The sequence below is a fragment of the Aspergillus sydowii genome (genome assembly GCF_001890705.1).
Source record: "Aspergillus sydowii CBS 593.65 unplaced genomic scaffold ASPSYscaffold_1, whole genome shotgun sequence".
Taxonomy (NCBI): domain Eukaryota; kingdom Fungi; phylum Ascomycota; class Eurotiomycetes; order Eurotiales; family Aspergillaceae; genus Aspergillus; species Aspergillus sydowii.
Window position 1 is genome coordinate 5213186 of NW_024467859.1, and position 23404 is coordinate 5236589.

Genomic DNA, 23404 nt, shown 5'->3' on the forward strand with positions numbered 1-23404 from the left:
ACTAATCAAGCTTGGTGTCCTATCTAAAGCGAAGCTATCCCCTGATCCACCATAGGCATTGATAAAATAGTGTTACACGCCATAGAGTAGATTTTGTAAATGTCGGGAGTTTGAAGCTGATTAAAAACACTAAAATCTAAGCGAGCTTCTGACTATGACCTCCTGGTCATGGTGCATTGGCAGAAACGCAGGCTGCGGCTCAACCACACTGAGGAACTAAAATGCTTCATCGAGCCCTTATTTCGTAGACAAATCCTTCCGGCTGCACTGGGATATTGCCTTTGAAACGAAGTTGGTCATTGGTGGGGTGCACTACTGAAAAGCTGAACCTCTGCAGGAGCGTCGGGATGGCTTTTGATACCTCAAGCATGGCGATACTCCTGCCAATACACGTTCGAGGGCCTGTGAGGAACTAAAGGTCGGCGGGTCAGAAACGGGTTTCCATTCGCCGGATTTAGTATTAAGACATTCAAACCAATCTTTCCTTTTGGGGGCTCGCGGGTTATATCATGGATGGGCTAGGGTTACCCAATGCGTGGGACGGGTTTCACTCATCATATCAATGTGTTCTCGTGCAGTAGTAACCGGTGTGTAATCGGCGGTGTAGGGAAGGATTTAAGTATATTACTGCATTGCCAAGGTAGCCTGAAGTATTGTTTTCCACTCAGCTCGATGGTAGAAGACGAAATGTTAAGATGCATCTCCGTATCTGCAAGGGTTCCCAAGACAATCTCCAACCCTCTGTACTACTCCTCACGTAAGTGGGCCAGCTATGTAATGAGTAGTTCCATTTTTCTTTTGATGCTATGCAGCCTCAACCCTTCTCTAGCAAATCAGATACAGTTTACGATCCAAGGGATGATAAACGGTGTAGCAAGATATTCTACTCTCCAGATTTTCAGTCCACAGACGCTTCCACAGTGCAGACGGTGCAGAGCTACACTTCAGCATAACCAACGGAATGTGCGGAAGCAAGTGCTGGGCTTTGTACGTCAGTTTCTAACCCAGTCACACTGCCCTCAAGATCCGCTCCACTGTTTTTTTGCAGTACAACTGTGGAGTCATATGAGACTCGATGCAACTCCTGGAATCGCGAGATTTTTGGGGCGTGATTTGCCATAATGAGTTCGACATGTCGAATAATGCTTATTTGAGAACCTATGGGCCCATTCGTCGATTTCAGCTGTTAGTGTCCAGCCACTGTTTTGGCCGACGTGAACAATTTTGAGCGGACGGTTCAACATATAAAATCCAATTTACTCGTCGAAGCTTGTCCCATCCAAGTAACTCACTGAGGTTTGGAATAATCGGCGGTCTTGCATGGCCCAGCACCATCACGTACAACCAAACCATCAACCATCTCTACTCGGAGAACCTGGGCCCGTCGCACTGCGCCAACCTGATCCTCGTCCAAACCGACTTCGGGCAGGTCGTGAAGTGGTTGATCAGTGATCAATGGCAGAAAGTGGCCAATGCGCTTCTGTCACTTGCTCGACAGCTCGAACTCGGAGGAGCCGACTTTATTGTGATCGCGTGTAATACGGTCCACAAGGTTGTCCCGTCGACCCAGGACCAGCTTCGAGTGCCGATATTGCATATTGTCGAGGTTACTTCGGCGAAGATACTGGAGTTGGGCTTCCGGAAAGTCGGCCTGCTGGGGAGCGCCCCCACCATGACGGACGAATACTTTATTTCCCATCTGGCACGATACGGGATCGAGGTGCTGCTCCCGGTGGAAGAAGATCGGAAGATGGTTCATCATGCATTAGACACTGAGCTGACAAGGGGAATCTTTTTGCGCGAAACACGGGGAAGATCTAGGGAACACCCAGTACCAACGACTCGACCTATAGCCATTACCCCAGGTAAACAACGCTCTGCTCTCACCGCTCCCAGGCCCATCGGACTGGCTCCGTTCGACGCCATAATTGGCCCCCGCGTACCTGGTGAGGCCAGAAACAAGCCTAACATGCCACAGCACGCACGGCTCTCATATACAGACTGACAGCAAAGTCACGTACAATCCATACTGACCGTGGTATAAATGTTTCGATCTTCCAGAACGGAGCAGGTCATGCGTCTACCCCGCGAGAGATCGGCGTGACGGGCTCAGCTGAAGATTATTCCAGTGCTGTATATGTTGCCCAATCGGACCAGCCCCGGAAATGTGGAGGAATTCAATGAGGTAGAATCTTGGGCAAACATTAGCAGAGGATCTCTCATGCATCTATTGCTCTTTTGGCGCATCTATTGCTTTTTGCTGCATGCATTGCATTGAAATGACTTCAGCCAATCATATAGTGTCAGTGGTTCAAGTCGCGGTTCGTGCGTACACAGGGCATCCATGCATATTGACCATTCAATCGTAACACACACGAAGCCTTGTTAGTGCGCTGCGGCATGAATGGCTGTCTGGCTTCTGGAAATCAGTCACGCCTGAAAGCATGCATCCATTCATAGTAGATACTCTAGCAGACTGCTTCGTCACAGCGACACAAAATACATCGTTGTAGGTAGAAACAGTTGATGGTAGTGAACCCGGCTCAGGGAATGAACCAGGGTTGCACCACTTCGAGGGCGACGGACTCAATCAATCCTGAAGAGCTAATCTCGGGGTCTCTTGGAACTTTCACTCCCTTGTCAATTTGCACTTGATGCTGAGAATTCTATGTCTTTTGTGTGGAAGCTTATTCCGCGGTTTGTCTGGGATTTCCATGGTTGGTGTTCGGGAATCTGGTTCTTGGGATCCGATCCCAAACCTGAACAGCAGCTTGGACAGAAGCTCACCAGAGAACGCAAATCAATTGGCATAGTCATCGAAGCCGATGTAGAATTTGTTATACATTAGTATTACAAGGTGCAGGAGCTGAGGCTGACAGAATACCAGTAGACAGCCATCTGCGGCGAAGATATCAGCCCATGCCGGCCATTCACAGAGAACCTTGGAACCACGGGACCATAATCACGGCGTAGAATAAATGCACGTTTGCAGCCTACGCTTACGTAAAGAGGTCTGGGCTGTCTTGTCTTGAGTCGTCTACTTTGCAGCGACCGCTCTCCAACATAGGCTCGTTTGAAGTTGGGTCCGTACTCCGTAACACCCCTCTAAACCTCAGTGGGATGACAAAAGTATTCAAAATGCCAAGAAGTATACAGCAGGCGCTAACCTAAAGGTAGATACTACCTTCCTAGTATAGCTAGTATATTAAACTATTCAATATAGAGCATTACTTGCATGTAAATGATAATAAGATAGAGTTTATTAGGCCTCTATTACTATCTATATACTACTCTATAATATAGTATTTTATTCAGCTTTACCTAGATATTCGGCTATTAACATGTTGTTTTAGCTGGTAGAATAGTCTGAACTAAACCCGTTTAGGAAGCTGTTTACTACTAATATGGACAGTGGGTCTCTTGGCATTTTGACTACTTTTGTCATCCCACTGTAATTAGAGAATGCCTATTGTAGACAAGATAAAGCCTTCCTGTCAGGGCACGTCTTCAAGCCTTTTCTATCAAATCTTCTAGTCAAAACTTATGTTCTGGAATATAGGGTAAATACGTTAGTAGTTAGTTAGAAGGATAAAATGGTAAAAAGAAATGGCTGACAAGGGTGGGATTCGAACCCACGCTCAATTAAGAACACGGATGTTCACGCTCAATTTCACAGTTCGTGAAAGGAGGACAAGAAACGGTAGCTCAGGTATGCCTGAACCGTGCGCCTTAACCACTCGGCCACCTTGCCAAGTTATTACTGAAAATTCGTTTCTCACTGGGAATTATATTTACGTGATTCAAATTATAATAATCTCAGGTTCACATTCAATTAGCCTCATTCACTCAGAAATCAGACATACTTCAAGATCACCCAGGATTCCAAGATTGTTCAGTACCGTGTTTCTGATGGCTACCACCCACTCAACGGTGATATGCGTTCCCTCTTCGGTCATTATAAGTATGGGGCGGACTCGGTATGCTACTTTTGGCGTATCGGGAACAAAAAGAAGGCCATCGAGCCGATCGCGTAACCAACTTCTGGTCTGAGTACTCAGTTGAAGAGGCTCTTCTTAGATGGATCATCGGTTATAAAATTTGATGTAGTATAAATGGACAGCCCTATTCGAGCTGAACAACGCCATGGCTTGGCTCATGTCTGTCATGCGCCACTTATATATCCTATCAGCAATGATCCGAGACTGGCTGCCTAACTATGGACAAGGCTTGCCTGATCGCTTGCCCGCCAGCCCAAATAATCGGTAAGATTAGGTCGTACAAAGTGCAAGGCGACTTCCACGAGACAGGAAATATATTATCGTAGGAACTGGGCTGCCCTTTTGCAGTCACGGGGGTATACACAGCCCTAGGTAATCCTACGCAACTTTTTCCCTCCCATCTCTGTTAACAAATTGATTAAAATGCAGCAGAATCGAATATTCAAAATCGTAATAAAATCTAAGCCAACTATTAAATATATACTGGCTGATACTTTACAACCCCATACTATCAACCACACTCATCGTGTAATTCCACAACGGCGTCGAATAATCCGTACAGAACGTATACCCCGTATAATACGTACTCCTAACCCCCTGCAACCCATAAAGCCGCTTATAAAACCCATTTTTAATATCCTCAATCGGCACCATCAACGTCTCGGGCGAATGCGACGCAAAGGCCGCAAGCTCAGGCTCCTTGCCGTCCTTGATTTCAAACGTGCCAGCCTCGCTCATCCGCTTGATGTCGTTGATTACCATCTCCCGAGCCGCCGACTCGGTTAGGTTATCCTCGCCAACGATCTTCGACATGAAGTATCCCGGTTCGCCGGAGTATTCGAGAGACCATTGGAAGGGCGTTGTGGGGAGGCTTCCTGGTTGGACGGCCGGGTTTGTGTTGAGGATGTTGAAGCCGTCGGGGATGGCGGTGTTGGTGATTGCCGCGGCGTAGTAGTTCTTATGTGTCCATTTCGAGAAAAGCGATTTCTCTTCTTGGCCTAGATCGAAGCCTTCCAGTTTGGGCAGTGTAGGCGGGAACGCGACGAGTAGTTTCTTCGCGCGGATCAGTCGTTCGCCACCTGTCTTGGAGTTCTGGATCGTGACCTGCACGCCCTTTTCGGAGCGCACCGTGTGTGACGCGGCGCTGTTGTAGAAAATGTTATTCGACTCGTCGATATAGTTTGCTGCGGCGTTGAAGAGTTCGTCCGTTCCGTTCTTCGGGGTAATATATCCGCCCTGGAGCAGGGCGTCGACCTGCGGGATCCCGAAGTTCTGGATCACGTAGATGAGCGGCTGGTCGAGGATGTTTCCGACGTTCTCGGCGAAAGTGAAGATCAGGTCCATTGCGCCTTGGAGGGCATGCTTCTCGACGAACTCGCGGAAGGGACGGAGCAGCTCTTCGGGGACTTCATCGGGGAGGTAGTATGCGCCTGTGGAGAGGTAGTCGAATTGTTCAATGGCACCGCGATAGAGCGTAGCCGCGACCACTGTTGTGAGGAGTTCGCTTCCTGGAAGTACGCGCTCGCCGGTGTCGAAGTTGACGTATTGCGAGAGGAGGGATCCCGGGAGGAGAGGCTCGTATTCGACGTTTAGCTGCGAGAAGTAGGATTTTGTGAGCTCGTTGTTGAAGTACCCCTCGACCCCGTAGTTGACATGTTTTCCGTTGGGCAGGTATAGCGTCTCTGCGTGGCCTCCGAGACGGCTCTTCTGTTCGACCAGGGCGACGGATTTCCCTTGTGCGCGGAGTTGCACGGCGGCATAGGTGCCTGTTGCGCCGCCGCCGAGGATCACGACATCGCGGTCGATGGTGTCCTGCGCCGCAGCAGTTGATATGGCCAGGACCGCGCCGAGGACGTTCAAGGCGAGACGCATGGTGGATTTGCTGTATTGTTGTTTTCCCTAGTGAATGAGTGCCGGAAGTCCTGCGAAAGGGGCACAGTATTTTTTAAGCCGGAATGCGATCGCGACGCGAGAATCAATTCAAAGTTCAAAGTTGAACCTAATATTGTGCGTATCTGGCCCATATCGGGTTATCGGCAATGCTTGCGCTGCGGTATGGGATATAATTTGTCGGGAATGACTCTGTTATGGGTCGGATAGGGATCGGTTGGTCGCCAGCGGTATGGATCATCAGGAGGGATCAATAGTCGGTGGGTCGACCCAATGAATTGGGCTCGCATGGGTATCGTGAAACCCATCCGGCAGGCTTTGGCGAGTCAGTGGTCTTTAGAAGGATTGTCAAGGCTGGTATGAAACATTGACTTGCTGTCATCTGTCATGTGTATATCGGTATCGTTGGGCGCTGATATGCAACTTCGAACACGTGCAAGTTGCACGTTTCGTCTGCGAAACTCGCTTTGTTACACTATTTGAAGTTGATGCATCATGACGGCGATTCTAACTGTCCAAAGAGGCATTCATAGATGCATGCTTAACAGGCTTTGAGCATTGCACTCCAAGCGCCAACAACAAAGCGATTGTTCCGTGTCCGGTCCGTTTCCAGAAAAATGATACTACCGTCTTCCGCGTCATCCAGGTCCTCAAAATACCCGGCCTCAAGCTCCATAATCTCTACAACCGCAAGGGCCTGGTCAATGCCAAACGCGTGGCCGACCAGGTTCAGAGATTCAATCACCCACTGCCGCATCGGGTGCGCCCTGCACTCTGTTGCGCCCGCGACGGCTAATGGCCAGAGCAGAAGCATAGCGCCAATGTATGTCTGGGATGCGGGGATTCCCCGACCGGAGCAGAGCGGAGTATCCGCTCCGAGATGATAGGGGACGCTGGCGCAGATATCTGATGCCAGATCGCGGCTCGTCTTTCGCAGCCCCGTACACTGCCGTTGCAGGTCTTTCCCTGGAGCCGGACCAGCCGGTTGGGAGATACGGCGGAGGCAGCCGATGATGATTTCGCAGAGCAGGATGCGCGAGTAACGGTATTGGTTCCAGGTGTGGCAGGTCCAGAGGTCGTTGTATAGGTGGTAGCTGTTGTTGTACAAGGGTGGGGTGCAGCCGGATGTTGTGCTCCAGGAGGAACGTGACCGGGGGGGTTGTGATGGGTATTCGATCGTAGTGTACAGGAATTCGGGGGGCGCGGAGGCAACCCACGCTGTGAGTGCTGCTTCCATGGAGTAGGCTCGTGAGAGGATCTCGCCGGTGTCTGTTAATCCGCCGCTGATGATCTCGGCGCGCAGGTTGGATAGTTGGCCGGTGATGTAGATGACACGGTCGCAGTAGGCTTCCACCTGGGGGCGAAGATACATTGCGATCTTGTTGCAGTCGAGGAGGGATTCGGGGACGGGGAGTCCGCATTGCAGACAGCTTATGATCTGATACAAATAATTAGTGGTGGTAATGGCGTGGCGGACATGATGGACATACAATCTGGAAGCGCAACTGGATAAAAAGATTCAGACTTTCTGTATTCTGCAGCTCTTCCTGGGTTCGCATGTCCAGCAATGCAGAAGCCCCGTAGATATGCCTCGTCCAGCTTTCGACCGTGCCCATCGTTCGATTCGTGATAACCTGGGCTGTTAGACATGTCTATGGCTAAGTTGACCAGAACGTACCTCAAAAAGTGCCAATAACAGCACAGCCGATAATGTTGCGTTACTCTTTGACTCGACAGAATTCGTGACAGCCTGCGACATGAGTGTGAGTGCCTGACTATACTCGCGCGTGGCGTGCTGTTTCAACTGCAGAGCACCCTCTCCATGCCGCCGTGCTCGAGCAAGCATCGCCGACCCAACAGCAACCAAGCTGGCCATCCTGGTCCTCTCACCCAGCGACACATTCGTCCGGGCGAGGACCCCCGGGTCAAAATCGATCATGAACAGCGCGCCGGACGATGCATTGTGGCGCAGGAACCAGCTGATCGCTTCGTCGCGGGTCGGCTGGTACGACGGCCGTAGTATTTCCAACTGAGCAATTTGTCCGTCTTGCCAGAAAGAAGGGAAATTCGATGCCGTTTCCGATGGTGATGATGATATTGATGATGTTGACAGCCGTCGGTCCAGGGCATTGGAGGACGAGCTTGAAGTTGAGGCCGACTGCGCATCGACGCCAGCCTCGCGTGATTTCTTGGTCCCCTTCGGTTTTGTTTTCCGTTTTGGAGCCGTCGGCCTGCGCACCGTCTGCAGGCTCTCGTTCTGGAACATCAACGACAGGGTATCGTGGTAGCCGGGACAGACGTGGCCATCGCGCTGGCACTGCAGACACGACGGCCTAGTCTGGTCGCAGGCGATCTTCCGCGATCGGCAGCCGTGGCAGCCTTTGCTCGGGCGGCCGCGGTAGACCATTGTTCGTGCTTATGCTTGTGCCTGTGATGATGGGGGAGTCGAGAGTTTGTTGAGGGAGAGAAGCGGACTGGGTCCGGGGGCGGGGAAGATGGAGCTGGCGGAGTGCGCCGACTGATCTTCATGCTGACTGGCAACAATTCGCTTGTTGACGATGCTTTCTTTTCCGAGCTATACGAGGTATACGATACCCGATATGTTGAATCTTGTCCTACGCCCCCAACAGCTGATTAATCCACTCATCAACATCCCACTGAAAGTCTACGGCCCCGGGATGCGCAGTAAAGAGTCCATTCTGNAACGCCTCCACATCCGCCAGCATCTGCCCGTGCCCCTTCGAACCAAGATTCCCGGCACTGATCATCTCGTCGAGAAGTTTCTTCGCCGTGTCATATGTATTCCCATCATCGGAATTTTCGTCGCAACTGCCCGGCCATCGTGAGTTCACCGACATGGTGAGCGAGAGAATCAGGAGGCCCGAGAAAAGATGCAGACTTTCCCAGAAGCCGAAGCGGGCTATCATAATCTATCAATACAGAACAGCCGAGGTGTGGGGGGTAACGCTTGGCATACTCATTCGCTCGCAGCTGCGCAGATCAATTATGATTTTCAGGTTTGTTCGCGCAGCTCGGAGACAGGTGTTCGTGAGGAATTTGAGGCCGTCTTGGTACGCTTTCACTGTGTCCCCGGTGAGAAGGTAGCTGATTTGTTTGAGGAAGAGTGGTCGTAAAAGGAGGACAAAGCACTGGTTTCTTAGCTTGAATATCTCTAGTACTGGGGAGTGAATATTACCTGGTGATATCGCTGATAGACAGACGCCAGACATCGATCGGGCATTTGCTTCATTGCCGGTGGCATCCCGTTGTCCACATTAAACGACATGTGCGGTGGCAGGCGTGCTCGCACATCTTCCAATCTCTGTAGGATGGAGCGAGTTAGGTCACCGACATTTGTCGTGTTGTCTTTCCGAATACTCCGCATATTCTCGCAGATATCGGCATGTATAAACGCCAGTTGGACCTGCGTCGTTAACGTTTCGGCATCGTAAAACTCCTTTCTATCTTCTGGAGACAGCATTGAGTCGTCTGGATAGGCTTGTTCTACCTGATGGACCTGGAAGGCAGGCGGGAGGCCCATCTCGGTGCTTGTCATTCGGTCAATGCAGTATGTTGTCCACCAGACTCGTTTGCGATGTTCCACTTCCACTGGTGGCAATGGCGATGAGCAGGGTTTATGGAGTTTTAGTATGTTGGACATTCGCACACTCAACCCGGCATACATGTATGCCGCCTTTTTCCGATTTAAGCTGTAGGAGTAAAATGCCTGCCCTCTGTCAGTCCCGTTGGAGTCGTCAGCGCTGCATACTTACCACCAGATTCAGCGCCTCTACCTGCTCGATGGAAGGATCCTCGTAACGAACGTTCAAAAGGGATAATGCCTGCTCGAAGAATTCTGTTCCTGGCGCTGACTGCATAATTGCCTGTTTATTATTGTTTGTTGAGGTATCTGGCGTAGCTCCATCTCCTAGGTGAATCTCAGGGACTGGCTCGGAGTTGTAGGTCTCCCCTTGCGCAAATACAACAAGCAGACGGCATAGCCAGAGCCGATCGGTCAATTCTTGTGCTTTGGAGTCCTTATATGTAAGATCAAGTCTTCGTTTGAATGTCTCTCGTTTGAACCAGTGCCAATCATGGCCAATGAAGACGGCGAATCTGTCTAGCAGGATGAGGGCGTAAGGGTATGGCGGAAGTTTGAATGAGCAGGGTGGATCTGGCTTTATTAGAGGATATACACAAGCAGGAGTCGGCTCTTACTCAAATTATCAGACCCTAGATGATAATATTCATACGCCTGCCGTTGTACCGACTGAGTCTCCGTTACCGGACTAGCCCCAACCGTAGGGAATCCAGGCCCAGCGAGCACAGCAGTTGGCGAATTCAGTTGCTTCAAGCCAGAAACAAATACTTCAGAGGTCGGGTCTTCAACAAGCGGGTCTGATAGATTGTTGCCAACAACCTGGGGGTCTGTCCTCGGTGCGAGATTCACGTCCACCGGACTAAGCGGGGGATGCTCTGGCTGGATTCCATGTCCAATATTTGCAACTCTTGCCTCCAGGCTGCGAAGATAACTTTCGGCTACGGTGACATTGCGGTCTCGGTTGGGATACTCGCAGTCGCGGTTTGCAAGGCGACAATTCCGGCATGGTTTTTCTGCACGCGTTATCCTTGACTCGGAGAAATCAGGTTGATGAACTTACCACGGGAGCACTTTACTTTGCGCTTGTAACAGCGATAACAAGCAGTATTTATTCGGGGGCTCGAGGCCTGCATTGTGCGATATCGTGCAGGTGGCTATAATGATAATGGGAACAAGAAGAGTTGGAGATGCGGGGAAAATTCGCAGTTGGAGGCACTCGTTTCATTCCTTATCAAGTGCTAGATCGGCCAATTAGATGGGAAAATATGATGATGGCCATTGTTAAATGTCGATTTAATCTATGGATAACCTATTGCTGAAATTCAGTCCGTTGCTGTTGCCATAGTAGCATTCGCAACCGCCAAAGCCATATTCTAGCAGACACTCTGGTTAGGCTCGAGGAAAGTATCATAGATGCGAGTCTAATATTGGGAAAAAGCACCAGTTCGTACGTGGCTTCAAGATTACATTGACTTCATTGAAGAATTTCTTATATCTACCCCCAGTATACCGTCTTGAGCGGTTCCGTTCTCTCCACCATCGCACACCTATCTCAATTAAACTATTAAATCATTAAGCAAGCAAAATGCACGATTCTTTGTTTCTAACGGCCGCCTGGGACGGATGCGCTTGGTGCTGTAGTGGAAAGAATGGCTGCTCGAATGAGCCGTTTAGTCATTGGGGATACTGCTGGGGATAGACGCTTGCTGAAATATATTTAGGATGGAGGGACCAAGAAGCCACTAACCATTGGCGAAAAATATTTTTGTACATCATCATTAGCTTTAATAAAATCCTCACTACCAGTCTGATCCTGCGCAAATGTAGGCGTTCAGGTGGCATATCTAAACAACGGGCTCATATCGCCCATTTCCGACAACTCTTCCTCGGTATACCGCGCCCGGATCTCACTCTCGTCCATCGCTGCGCGTTTGGCATTGATGCGTTTCAGGATAAAGTAATAAATCACAGGCCAGATACAGCCAAACACAGCTAGCATCCCCATGCTAATTCCGAATCCAACCGGGTATGTAGGGGCCTGGCTGGAGATGTAGATATTTGAGCCGACGATCTGGAACTGGTTAGTCAGTCGTTATACCAATGTTCCCAGTTCAGGAGACCTACACCACCGAGCTGTGAGAAGCTGACCATGGCTGCAATACCGACAGCTCGTTTCATTGTTCCGGCGCAGTTGAGGGAGATCCACGCAGTCACTGCTGGGGAGATCGGGTATAGCCCGCCGGTGATGAGGAACACTCCGAATAGCGTCACCCCCGGCACGGAGGGATATCGGACACTGACTAGCACGACAATAAATCCTGCCAGAGCCATGAGGTTCGGTAGAAGAACGGACAACATCCTCTGTTGATACCGATCAGCAGCCCAGCCGGAGAAGGCTGTAACCAGGCACGCAAACACGTAAGGGGGGACTGTCATCGCCTGGGCTTCGGCCGCGTCATAGCCTAGATTGCTGATAATAGTTGGCAGGATGAAAGAGTATCCGTAGACAGTGACGCAGAGGGTAAACTCGATAAGGGCTGTCGCGTAGATGTGGAAGGACTTGAACGCAGAGGCGGCGTGTTTCATGGAGAACTCTGACTTTTCGGCCACGCCTGTCTCGCCCCCAGCTGAGTATTTGTGGCGGAGGATGAGGAATTGTTTCTCTTCGGGTGTGAGCCATGCGCCTACTTTGGCTGGTGTGTCGTAAACGAACCAGAAGGCGCCTAGTGCCAGCAGAAAGGTGAACACCCCTAGGGGATATCAGGACCTGCCTTCAAATTTTATGAAATCGGGAGTTATACCTTCAATGCAGTAGATGAATCTCCATCCTCGATAGCCCCACGTATAATCCAACTGACCAATCCCGTATGCTAGCAGACCAGAAAATGCACCGGCAGCAGAGGCCCCAGAGTAAAAGATGGCCATTCGAGAGTGCACCTCTTTGGGCGAGTACCACGACGTAAGGACAAAAGAACACCCAGGGAACACACCTGCTTCAAACACCCCTAAGAGCACACGAAATGCCGCCCAGCCTCCGAAATTTACCTGTAGAGAGGTAAAGACCAGAATTGAGGAGACTGATAGTAGGAGGGCTGGTAGCCAGATCTTCGGTCCAAATCGTTTCAGCGCTATATTCGATGGCACTCCGCCTAGAGCGTATGTAACGAAGAAAATAGACAGGCAGGTATTCCACTGCTGGCTGCTTAAGCCCAGGTCGGGTTCCACGCCGAAAAGTCTTGCATTGCCTATAAGATATTAGAGGGAAGTAGTAGAACGATTGAGGACATACATACCAACATTCGTCCTATCGATATAGGACATAAGGTAAATTAGAATCAGCTGCGGCAAGACATGCAAGCTGAATAGTTAGTTGCGAAATGAAACAAAGTAAAAACACTTACTCAACCTTCCGGACCAGCTTCTGCAGTCTTTTCCCAGAGAAATGCCCGCTGAGTTCCAGAAACAGAAGATATTCCGAGTTGGTATTTTCGGCCTTGCCTGAGCGAACATGCGCAGACGAGTGCCTTGGGATATTCTCCGCAGGCTTCTCTTCACCAGCGCCATCGCCTACAATGACTCTATCACTTGGAGATCCCATGGTAGGTCAGTATACACTAAAGCACTAGATTGACGAAATAGTCGTGGTCACTCCATCATGGACAAGACTCAATTTATACCGCGCAGGCACTGATAGGCAGAGAGCCACAAGCTGACATGGGGACGGCTTCCAGTACTTGTGATAAAGGACTGATACGAATTTCCCCGCAAAAATGCCCAGTTGGAGATACCAGGGGTGCTCCAACTGGGTGGATCGTATTGTGATAGGATGGGAGCTGGCCGAGTGTCGGGGGCTAGGAGGTCGTTCTGGAGGGGAAATCGGGGGCTAGGACTAGCGCCCGAACAGCCGGTGGTCACGGAGATATGTATATCTAGTCCAACTCATGGCGCCGTAGGATAAGCAGTATAAAGACCCGGAAATCTTGGAGTCAAGTCCATATCAACTGTGAACATTGTGATTCGTAATCAGAATGCCGAAGATAACTATTGTCGGGGCCGGGTACGTTCCTCCATGCCTTAATGATCAGTGCTAACAATGGCATAGTATCACCGGTATGGCTATCGCGAGCATGCTGTCAAGATCAAACGAAGTGACGATTGTCGCTCGTAACTTTCCTGGTGACAGCGAGAGTCGAGAATGGTCCAGTCCGTGGGCAGGCGCTTGCTTCCTTGGTTTGGATGGGTCGACTCCGTTCGAGCAGAAGCTACAAGCAGACTCCTTCTCTTACTTATGGAGTCTTGCTAAGAGCGATCCGGAGTCCAGTGTTAGAGTAAGATATACTGCCAGAGTTTATGGCCCTTCTAACATTATACCAGATCATCGAGATGCACGACCTACAAGATGAGACACCGCTGGAGAAAATCTGGTACAGGGGTTTGATGCCAGATGTGAGTGATAAGACACAACGGCTAAACAATGCTGACATTGGTAGTTTCGCGTCATGTCGCGCAGTGAGTTGCCTAAAGGAGCCAAGCTGGGAATGAGCTGTGAGTTATCTGGTCCATATTGGTTTACGTAGGCTAATTACCAGATAAATCGGTGGTCATCACACCGGCCGTCTTCCTTCCATGGCTCCGGAAACGGCTCGAAGTTGCCGGTGTGAAGTTCGTACGGAAGGACCTAAAGTCGCTGTCCCACTTGAAAGGCTTCGGGCATGAGGTGCTCGTCAATGCAACCGGCTGCGGGGCGAGGTTCCTCGCAGACGTTGCCGACCAGGGGGTACAACAAATCCGCGGCCAGACTGTACTTGTGAAGACGGGACATGACAAGATTTTCATGCGCCACGGCAAGGATTACACATATGTTATACCACGCCTTGACGGAACAGCCATCCTGGGAGGAATAAAGCAAGTCGGGGAAACGTAAGTCTCGCCCAGCGGTCAAGCGTCCCTACTGACCAGTGTGACAGATATCCGGAGGTTGATGAAGACGTCAAGCTGGATGTAAGTATCACAGCCAGTCTTCGTGAACCCTAATTGACAATATTAGATCCTCAGACGCGTCCATGAGAACCTCCCTGGTGTGTTCCCCGGCGCCCAGCCGGCAGAATTTGAGATCGTCCGTGACAACGTGGGAATCCGGCCAGGGCGATCTCCTGGTGTTCGCCTTGAGAAGGAAGTCCTGGACGGACAGAACATTGTGCACGCATACGGTACAGGAGGCGGGGGCTATGTATTCAGCTTCGGATTGGCGAGGGCTGCCGGGACGATGGTTAACGACTTTTTGTTTGCTGCGCCGAAGTCACGTCTATAGAGGGGAGCATTCAACTGGAAATGATACGCATGGGCCTCAGATATCGAGATCACTTGGGCTGTAACATCGTGATACCAGTGAGAACAGTGAAGATGTCTCTGATTATCCTGGTGGTCTGGCCTAGAATACTGTCACTCCCCCCGCATCGGAATGGGGCACCAATTCCTTGTGTCATGAAATCAAACGAACGCATATTATGAAGCCTTGGGTGCATGCTATAAATAGCGAAAAATCATCGTTTCTCCCCTCCGAGCCCTCCACTGATTAGTGCTATACAAAATTTCTGGACACCCACGTATTACCCATCCCCACTTCTTGATGAAGCTCTCTGTTACCTCCCAACTGGCGGGATCAAAAGGCTCACCCCAGACGAGCATCATATTCTCTGGTGAGCCCGGATCCCAGAAGCCAAGGGTATCTAAGCAGAATTGCGCTTTGTCGTAACGACCCTGCGCCTGGATAAGGTTATCGCGGATCTGGGGGTATGGGAAAAAGTCAACCCATGGATGATGATGAGAGGAGCGCTGGATAGAAGTCGGGCAGAGAGATCGTGGTAAGTCCTTCAAGACTGGCGGTGCCGGATCGGCCAAGTTGAATGGTGACAAAACACTGGTCTCGCAGAGACCGGCCGCGTTGACTCCCAGCAAAGCGATGTTTGCAATGAAAGCACGGTACACATTGGCCCTGGTAAGGGAAAGCAGGTGGTCACTAGACGGGTCGCCTAGCGTGTAACTTCGGTAGGCGTTTGAAGTCACTAGCTGAAGAATGTGCTGCTTGGTCGTATCGCTGATGTCTCTACTTGGGGGGCGCTCAACCAATCCCAGATCTTTATCATCATAATCCTCATCCTCATCATCTTCATGGGCTTTACGCTGGCGCCTTCCTGTCTCTTGGGTTAGTCCACGAATTGACAATACATTATCAGGACAATATGTACTGACTGTATGTCCTTTGGTTTATTCTGTTCTGTCGGCGGCGCCTCTCAGTTCGGTCTACGACTCCGTGCCAATCGCTCTCAGGTTCAATATCTTGTTCGCGTGGCTTGGCCTGCTTCATACGGTATCTAATTCTTCGTTCCGGTCGGTCTGGTTTGTCGACCTGCGTTGAAGCTGACTCGGCTTTTGTTGTGATTGTCATTTTGAATAGAATGGCCCTTCAAAAAGCCCAATACTGTTGGCTAATCGGGGACATTCCATGCGGTGTGATCACTAAAAAGTAACTATTCGGAGGCGGCGACATCGGCGACATCATGAGGGGAGACTGCAGAACCATTAGTCATCAGCAATGGAGCCTAACCGAAGTAGGCATGGCGGTATGGGCTTCGATTGGCCCGGGGGATCTTCGGCTTAGAGGACTTTGTATTTACTATTTAGGCCTACAATTACTTTCATCTCATTAACCTTGAATTTGGAATGAGTACTTGATGAGACAATGTACGAGTTGGTATGTTAAGGATAAAGTAACTTCACCAAAAGCCGAGGTTAAAAAGTTCTACCATTACAACACCTTCACATCTGCTGTACATCTGGGTCGATGTATATTGCTCACCAAGGGATCTGCTTGCCATCATACCTCTCCCATCCAGACACTTCAATGTTGAAAAAGTGACCGTTGTCCTTTTTATCAGTTTCGGACAGGATCTTCAACACAGAAGCTACACCAGTTGACACGGGTAGATCCGCATTCTCGCCTCCCAATTCAGTCTTGAGCCACTGTAGTCAGGGCGCTAGTTAGTTCTATCCTCTGTCAAAATCATTCGAGTGGGAGGACTTACACCTGGGCTAACACAGAAGACAGTGAAATCCTCTTCTTGCAACTCGTACGCATAGATAACCGTAAGCATGTTCAGCGCAGCCTTGCTGATCTTGTACGAAGGCGTAGTTGTCATGTAGTTGGTCGACTGCATGGTGATGGAGCCGAGGGTAGAGGAGCTGGGAGCATTTCAGATGGATTGGTCAGTCACTAAATGACTCTTCCCTGATATCGGTAGCTTACATGTTAAGAATCTTCTTCTGCTCTCCTTTTCTCATCAGCGGCAAGAGTGCTCGAGTTAAAGCGTGGACGCCGCTAACGTTAGTTCGAAAAGTCTCGTCCAAGTCATCCCTTCAGTAAACAATAGTCAGTAAGGACCCAATGAATATTCATAGCCCGGAAGATCAGGTATGCCTAGGGCTGAGATGTTTATCCATTGAACTTACATATCCTGAATGCGCCCAACGTTCATGACACCGGCATTGTTAATAAGGATGTCTAATCCTCTACCATCCAACTTGCCAGTCACAAACGAGGCAGCATTCCTAATGCTATCACCACTTGTAACGTCCAAAGGCACATGGATTAGCCGAGTTGGATATTTCCGTAGGAGCTCTTGGAACTCAGGGTTCGTGGTGGATCGAGCGGCAGCAAAGATCGTAATATCTCCGTGAGACTCAATCAACTGACGTGTCATTTCCAGCCCAATCCCGCGTGAGGAACCGGTAATGAGATAGGATGCCATGGCTGTAGAACGAAGGCAAAAAGTGACTGCAGAGATTAAAATGTTATTTATTGAGAATGGGTTTCGTCGTATGTCGATTGTTGACATCGAACAGCAGTGACTGTGGTCTACATTTATAATATTCTGCTCAATGGCATTACGCTTCCGATTTTATTTCCTCAAGTGCCTGATTCGCAGTATTGAGATGTTTCTCCCGAGTAATCTTCCGCTTGTACAACTGATTGAGTGCGCGTTATCTCCGTTATTGGACCCGCAATGGGTCCACATCCATACCTGCACCAAGATACCCGTGGAACAATTTTCCAAGCGCTAAAATAAAGCGACACGGGATTATGGTTTGTTGCGTGAGTAATCAGACGAGCGGCAATGTGAACCATATCTCCGTGGGGCTATTCTGATTTGACCACGGGCATGAAAGGGATTATAATTGATATGTAACAGGTCAGGGCACTGGAGACTACAGACACCGAATACCCTAAAACCTTGCCAAGGTGGGGACAAAGTTGGGGCCTGGATTCTGGGGGTTTGATTTGGTTATATGATCAGTAATGCGCAGCTCCTTCTCCGCAGACTCATGAGATGTATAATTGTTTGCGTTAACGTTGATAATTTTATATCGGGTTGAAAGCCGTGACCACCTATAGCACAGTGAGATAAGGTTTGAATATATATTATCAGATAATTTTCACGGACTGCCCTACAGTTAGGCGTTGGTATGCTGGCGTCGAGGCGCTGAGCCCAATGATGGCATGCTGCGGCGGCAAGTGGGATTGTCGTTCGGAGCCATAATTCGAAGGATAGCTTTCCAACGACAAAAGCAAATTAGAAGCTGCCACCCTTGTCCCACCGTGGAATCGAATTGCTTGGGTGAAAAGTATGAGGGTCCCTGCGTTAAATCCGGTATCCCCGTTGCAGTAAGCTGCAGGACCAGCGACCCACAAGTCAAATATCAGTGCGGCCCGGGGGCAAAGGTTGACCTTATTCTAATGAATGTATGCCTTTCCATGAGTATTTAGTAGTTCGGGATATCCATATAAATGTACCATGATTGAATTGTTTTTTCTTGCGCAGGCCGTCATTCATCAATGCAACCATTTCAATTTCAACTCTCCAACAACGGCACAGTAGCCGGTGTGCACTGTATCCCGCCGCTATCTGCCTCTCGGGTAAACCACCGTCCACTGATTGTCGCCTTTCACGGAGGATGCTACGACCATCAATACTTTGATGCAACACCGAAATACTCCGCCTCCCTGACAAGCGATGCATTCGGGGTGCCATTGTGTCCATAGACCGCCCCTCCTACGGAGGCACCAGTTCTATCCTGCCCATCCCCGAGGGCAGCGATTTTTACCAGGAGACCGGTCGCTGGCTCCATCAATACATCCTTCCAAAACTGTGGTCAGAACTCGGTGTGCCCAATCAGTGCAACTGTGTTGTCGTTCTCGCCCACAGTCTAGGGGTGATGGGCGGTATCGTGGCGGCGGCTCTTCACGCGCAGGACGACGCCCCGTTGTACCCACTCGGGGGCCTCATTGCCAATGGTATGGGGAACACACAGTCGAAATTCATGATGACTGCGCGCCCATCTTATATATCCGTTGACGACGACCACACTCTATTCCCCGTGGACAAGAAGGACGGGATCATGTTCAAACCGGGAACTACCGATCCTGAGATCCTAGCACACTGCGAGCGTCTGAATGCCGTTTCGCCACTCCCAGACGTAACCCAGTTTCCAACGGCTTGGCTTCCTGTTTGGAAAGAGAAATGGGCGTCACTTGTCAAAACGTCCGTCATGTTTTGTCTTGTTGAGGATGATCCTTTCTTCGTGGTGGATGAGGAGGAAATGGCAATTTGTGTGCGATCTTTTAGGAACAGTGTTCGGGTGGGTGGGAGCTTGGTGCGGGCTGCACCTCATTGTATGGAGCTCAGTTACTGGTCTCAAGGGTGGTATGCGCGATGCTTTGGGTTTGCAATGGAATGCGCGGCCAGTCTTGATGGATTGAAATAAATTGGGAATAGACTAAAGCCTTGCACGAACAGATGCGATGGGGTACGTAATATCTTCTATATACTCCGTAGACTCCTTTACTGCTGTATCTTATACGTAGACGTTTCTCGCCTGGTTTCATTTGAACGATTGGGTGATCGAGCTGATTGAAGTCTGGTGAGATGAGAGGGACAGTAAGAGATGGAGAGATTTTACGAAGTGTTAGTTATACAAATCAATCAACTTGCTTGAATCAACCAGATAGTTGCTGTTACTATACTCTTAGCTTCCGTTCTATACCCCTTTTATTTCCCCTTTAATACAGCCTTCTGTTCCTTGGCATTGGCCCGTCCCCGCAGCAATTCCCCCGAGGCCGAGGGCAACAATACCAGTGGACGGACGGGCTTCTCTGGTGTACGTGGTCTCTTGCCGTCACCTTCAGTGCTGTCCAGGGTCCGCAGTGTCAATGATGGTAGTCGACCAGGGTTTTTGTTCTGTATCCTTGAGCCGGTCTGGTCTCTCGGCAAACTTAGGGTTGGTTGATCGGGAAAATAGCAGAGCTCGGCAGTCGGGATATCTGGTGCGAACTGCGGGGGAATTTTCACGACAGCGACGTCTGCAGCTCCCCGGCCTTCCTCTCCGATGACACTCTTCCACGCCCTATCTATCGTGATATGGACGAATACCACGGCCCAGACTCATCCGGGTCGCCCGAGAACCAGGCCCGGGGCCCGGAGATCGGGCATGCATGCAACTCGTGCCGAAGACGTAAGCTGCGCTGTTCGAGAGAACTGCCAGCTTGTCAGCATTGCCGGAAGACGGTCTCCGAATGTCACTATGAGACCAAGCGGGCCAAGCCTGGGATGAAGGCTGGGGCGCTGGATAATATCCATCGCAGGCTTGGTGGGTCGCTCCCGTGTATTCTTGTTCCGTTGTCCTGTCCTTACTGACGTTGAACATCTTGCAGACGCACTGGAGCGCTCAGTCGGGCGGCAACAAACAAGGCTAGAGGGCTTTGACGGTGAAGGGGGTTCTCAACATAACGACTCGACTTTACATACGATCCTGTCCTCCCTGGCAGCAGGCCTGCAGAAACTGGACAAGAGACCAGCCATATCAGGGTCCACTCCCGGTCCCTGTCCCTCCTTGAAAAGACGGCGTAATGATATCAACGGAGCATACTGTATACCTTTATCGACTGGCCTCCCGCCTATCCCGGATGATACGGTCCTCAGTCATGTTCTCGAGGCTTACTTTATTTACCTCCATCCGTGGACTCCTATCATCCACGAAAGCAGGCTGCGCAGGCGACTAGTCGAGGACCATCAGCGAGAAAACCTGCAACTTGTCGTATACTCCATGGTTCTCGTAGCTGGGCGATATATTGAAGATGGCGACACGGCAGCTTATTTATCGCAATTGGTGGACGAGCCAGAGAACATGAGGGACTGGATAGTTTCTCAAGCGATGAAGCAGCCATCCGTCGAAAACTTGCAGGCACTTGTCATGGTTGCCTCGGACGATGTATAACATCCCAGTCCACATCATAGGTATACTAGACTAACAGACGTCTAGATTGGCAGTGGCCATACAGCCCGCGCATGGCCACTCGTGGGCTCCCTCTCTCGCATGGTCGAGTACCTGCAGTTGACAGTCGAGCACGACGAGGCCGTCCAACACCCCTTCTGGCAGCCATACAAGTCGCTCTCACCCCCAGCCGACTGGACCGAAGCGGAAGAAAGGCGGCGAATCTTCTGGAGCATCTTTGCACTGGACCGCTTCTGCTCCGTGAGCATGGGCTGGAACACCAGTTTAACCGCCGATGATGTCCGCCGTCGCCTGCCCTGCGATGGAATCACCTGGCGCAAAGAAGACCCCGTCGTCACGCCGTACTTTGGAATCTGGGATAAGTCCGCCGGTCGGATTGGGAATCCAATTGCCTTCCTCCCTGCGCATCCCGCCCCAGCTCGGGCACCAGCAGCAACAACAGAGGAGGAAGCAGACGGCAGCATCTCGGAGGCTGGAACCTCCCCAGGGACAGCATCAGCAGCAGTCGATATGTCCACCGTCGGGGCCTACGCCTACTGCATCGAAGCGACGGAATCATTAAGCCGCGTAACAGCCTACTTCCTGCAGCAGAGGGTCAACCTCAATGACCAAAAGGAATTCGGTGCTTGGCTAACCCGCTTCAAAGAACTGGATCTCCGCCTGGTGCACTGGAAGATGCTTCTCCCTCAGAAATGGACCGTCAATGTCTCGCCTTCACACCCGCCTTGTACGAGGATGGATCCGAACCTAACACTCGCCCATGTAACGCACAATGCGTCCATGATCCTCCTGCACCAGCCGATCGCGTTCCCGCTGCGCGACTGGCCTTTCAAGAGTCGTTTACCAAGTCTGTGTAGTATGGATACGTGCCAGACTGCCGCAATTGAAGTGGCCACCATCACCAACCACTATCTAAAGGGCTCCCTGCCGACAGCACCGTTGAATAGTCAGTTCGCGTTCTGTGTCTTTATAGCTGCGCGGGCACTTCTTCTGTATTGGCAGCATAGTCGCAGCCAGGAAACTGTTGCTCCAGAGTTCTGGATGTTGACCCAAAGTCTCGATACAATGTCCACTCGCTGGGCCGGCGTGCAGGCAGCTGCTGGTGGTGCTGGTTCTGGAACTGGCGTTACAAACCTGGCAGCTAAATATTCTTCAACCTTGACTCGCCTTCATAGGCAAACTGCAGAGGACGAGTCCTTCTTCATCAGCATTTCCGCTTACACTGCAGAGGTAATGCACTTGTCTGAGCAGCAATCTCCATCTAACAACCATCCAACCATATCTCCTAACATCAGCGGTACCACGGACCAGACGCATAACCCTAATACGGGGCCACCTGCTCCCAACCAGGATAATGGGTTCAGCCCTCCACAGCCAAGAAACACCGAGGGCAATATTCCCACACAGCCAATGTATCCAAATCCGAGAATGGCATCCCTGACACCCGGCGGCGCATTTACCCTCAATATGGGTATCTCTGCGCATAATACTGGGGTTGCGAACATCCTTCAGCCCGACTTGACCGGGGATTCGGAGGCCATGTCGCAGATGTTGCTCGATCAGCAATTTACCGGCTTGGATCGAGTCATTAGTTACAGCGATGGATTGTTCGGGTCCGATTTTGAGGGGCGGAGATGGTGATGGTGTAGCGGGGATGGCGTGTTTGCTTCAGGTTATAGTTGAACAGGATTGAGACTTCTCCAATCCTCGTGTATACTTCGGTCTAGCAGGATATGATATTAAGATTACATGATCTCTTAAGTCTACAATCGAATTGGTAAACTTAAATTAAGCAGCCCCCTTCCCTGGAAGTTGAAGTCTATGTCTTTCCCATGCACCTCTATCTCTGCTACTGAGCCTAGCGCGCTAGTACCAGACTACGCATGCTACCTCGCGATTACCCTGTCTAGGGTACTTTTCCTCGAGCCCAGAAACGTTCCAAATAATGTTAGATCATATACGCGCTTCCGCTGGCTCAAGCGCTGAAGACAGTGAACATGAACTGACTTAAGGAACTGAAATGATTCACCCACGACTACTGCTCCTATAGCGAACCAAGGCCTTCGCGAATATTAATATTGATACCGTCAGTGCTGCATTCCCTGAACAACTGTACCGCGAGTCCGATAAGGCCTCTGTCTAGACCTCCTGTGGCAGTGTTCCATGTGGCTGGTTAAAGCTGTTCCAGGATGCGAATTACCCGCTGAGTGGTTGAGCAGCTGAAGTGGCGGATACTGTATAGAACACGCGTCGCTTGTTTGGCATGACTCCACTGCGATTTGACCCGCAACCCATGTAATCTTGCTGCCAATCGTGACCACGCAGGTAGATTCGTCGGCAGATGTGGCGAATGACGTGGGATGGCAGGATCAATTCCAGAGATTGGCAGGGACCCTGACAGTTGAGCGGGCGAATAGGTCGCACATGGGCCCCTGGATCAGATTTTTAGGGTTAAATGAAGGCACGCGATCTCCACTGATTTTCGGCACTCCTGGTCTTTCGGGAAATGTCTTTGACATGATATCAGCGCTCTGACTATCTTTTGGATAATAGGTCCCTGGCTCAT

General features: G+C 50.5%; 10 protein-coding genes and 1 non-coding gene across 11 annotated transcripts; 4 read left to right on the top strand and 7 right to left on the bottom strand.

Annotated features, from left to right (window-relative positions):
- Nucleotides 1–1132: 1132 nt before the first annotated feature.
- Nucleotides 1133–2005, top strand: ASPSYDRAFT_85254 (aspartate/glutamate racemase family protein; the record flags this gene model as incomplete). Its single annotated transcript, XM_040851497.1, has 2 exons — nucleotides 1133–1185; nucleotides 1297–2005. The coding sequence occupies 2 exons, from the start codon at nucleotides 1133–1135 to the stop codon at nucleotides 2003–2005; spliced, it is 762 nt and encodes a 253-aa protein (XP_040709084.1).
- A 1606-nt stretch (nucleotides 2006–3611) lies between these two features.
- On the bottom strand, nucleotides 3612–3751 carry ASPSYDRAFT_t16. The gene has a single exon. It is a non-coding gene; the product is annotated as a tRNA-Leu (tRNA).
- A 742-nt stretch (nucleotides 3752–4493) lies between these two features.
- On the bottom strand, nucleotides 4494–5870 carry ASPSYDRAFT_140067 (uncharacterized protein; the record flags this gene model as incomplete). Its single annotated transcript, XM_040841012.1, has 1 exon — nucleotides 4494–5870. The coding sequence occupies one exon, from the start codon at nucleotides 5868–5870 to the stop codon at nucleotides 4494–4496; it is 1377 nt and encodes a 458-aa protein (XP_040709085.1).
- Nucleotides 5871–6149: 279 nt separating this feature from the next.
- Nucleotides 6150–8399, bottom strand: ASPSYDRAFT_379870 (Zn(II)2Cys6 transcription factor). The gene is made up of 3 exons (XM_040845610.1): nucleotides 7567–8399; nucleotides 7379–7522; nucleotides 6150–7326 (listed from the first exon to the last, which is right to left on the bottom strand). The coding sequence occupies exons 1-3, from the start codon at nucleotides 8293–8295 to the stop codon at nucleotides 6430–6432; spliced, it is 1770 nt and encodes a 589-aa protein (XP_040709086.1). The 5' UTR covers nucleotides 8296–8399; the 3' UTR covers nucleotides 6150–6429.
- A 104-nt stretch (nucleotides 8400–8503) lies between these two features.
- Nucleotides 8504–10622, bottom strand: ASPSYDRAFT_27228 (uncharacterized protein; the record flags this gene model as incomplete). The annotated part of the gene is made up of 5 exons (XM_040844376.1): nucleotides 8504–8818; nucleotides 9085–9615; nucleotides 9662–10008; nucleotides 10107–10502; nucleotides 10550–10622. 5 exons carry the CDS (start codon nucleotides 10620–10622, stop codon nucleotides 8504–8506), a joined length of 1662 nt encoding a protein of 553 aa, XP_040709087.1.
- A 698-nt stretch (nucleotides 10623–11320) lies between these two features.
- ASPSYDRAFT_85257 (uncharacterized protein) lies at nucleotides 11321–13087 on the bottom strand (the record flags this gene model as incomplete). Its single annotated transcript, XM_040851498.1, has 5 exons — nucleotides 11321–11560; nucleotides 11614–12239; nucleotides 12291–12734; nucleotides 12783–12847; nucleotides 12891–13087. 5 exons carry the CDS (start codon nucleotides 13085–13087, stop codon nucleotides 11321–11323), a joined length of 1572 nt encoding a protein of 523 aa, XP_040709088.1.
- Nucleotides 13088–13517: 430 nt separating this feature from the next.
- ASPSYDRAFT_85258 (FAD-dependent oxidoreductase) lies at nucleotides 13518–14800 on the top strand (the record flags this gene model as incomplete). The annotated part of the gene is made up of 7 exons (XM_040851499.1): nucleotides 13518–13546; nucleotides 13592–13817; nucleotides 13864–13935; nucleotides 13980–14034; nucleotides 14079–14409; nucleotides 14457–14490; nucleotides 14537–14800. The coding sequence occupies 7 exons, from the start codon at nucleotides 13518–13520 to the stop codon at nucleotides 14798–14800; spliced, it is 1011 nt and encodes a 336-aa protein (XP_040709089.1).
- Nucleotides 14801–15015: 215 nt separating this feature from the next.
- On the bottom strand, nucleotides 15016–15856 carry ASPSYDRAFT_141022 (DUF3425 domain-containing protein; the record flags this gene model as incomplete). Its single annotated transcript, XM_040841099.1, has 2 exons — nucleotides 15016–15683; nucleotides 15742–15856. 2 exons carry the CDS (start codon nucleotides 15854–15856, stop codon nucleotides 15016–15018), a joined length of 783 nt encoding a protein of 260 aa, XP_040709090.1.
- A 418-nt stretch (nucleotides 15857–16274) lies between these two features.
- Nucleotides 16275–17297, bottom strand: ASPSYDRAFT_169632 (SDR family oxidoreductase; the record flags this gene model as incomplete). The annotated part of the gene is made up of 4 exons (XM_040843404.1): nucleotides 16275–16512; nucleotides 16575–16731; nucleotides 16796–16903; nucleotides 16999–17297. 4 exons carry the CDS (start codon nucleotides 17295–17297, stop codon nucleotides 16345–16347), a joined length of 732 nt encoding a protein of 243 aa, XP_040709091.1. The 3' UTR covers nucleotides 16275–16344.
- A 1199-nt stretch (nucleotides 17298–18496) lies between these two features.
- ASPSYDRAFT_40102 (uncharacterized protein) lies at nucleotides 18497–19397 on the top strand. The gene has a single exon (XM_040846015.1). It carries the CDS (start codon nucleotides 18763–18765, stop codon nucleotides 19309–19311), a length of 549 nt encoding a protein of 182 aa, XP_040709092.1. The 5' UTR covers nucleotides 18497–18762; the 3' UTR covers nucleotides 19312–19397.
- A 567-nt stretch (nucleotides 19398–19964) lies between these two features.
- Nucleotides 19965–22479, top strand: ASPSYDRAFT_54596 (Zn(II)2Cys6 transcription factor; the record flags this gene model as incomplete). The annotated part of the gene is made up of 3 exons (XM_040848875.1): nucleotides 19965–20193; nucleotides 20258–20814; nucleotides 20866–22479. 3 exons carry the CDS (start codon nucleotides 19965–19967, stop codon nucleotides 22477–22479), a joined length of 2400 nt encoding a protein of 799 aa, XP_040709093.1.
- Nucleotides 22480–23404: the final 925 nt, after the last annotated feature.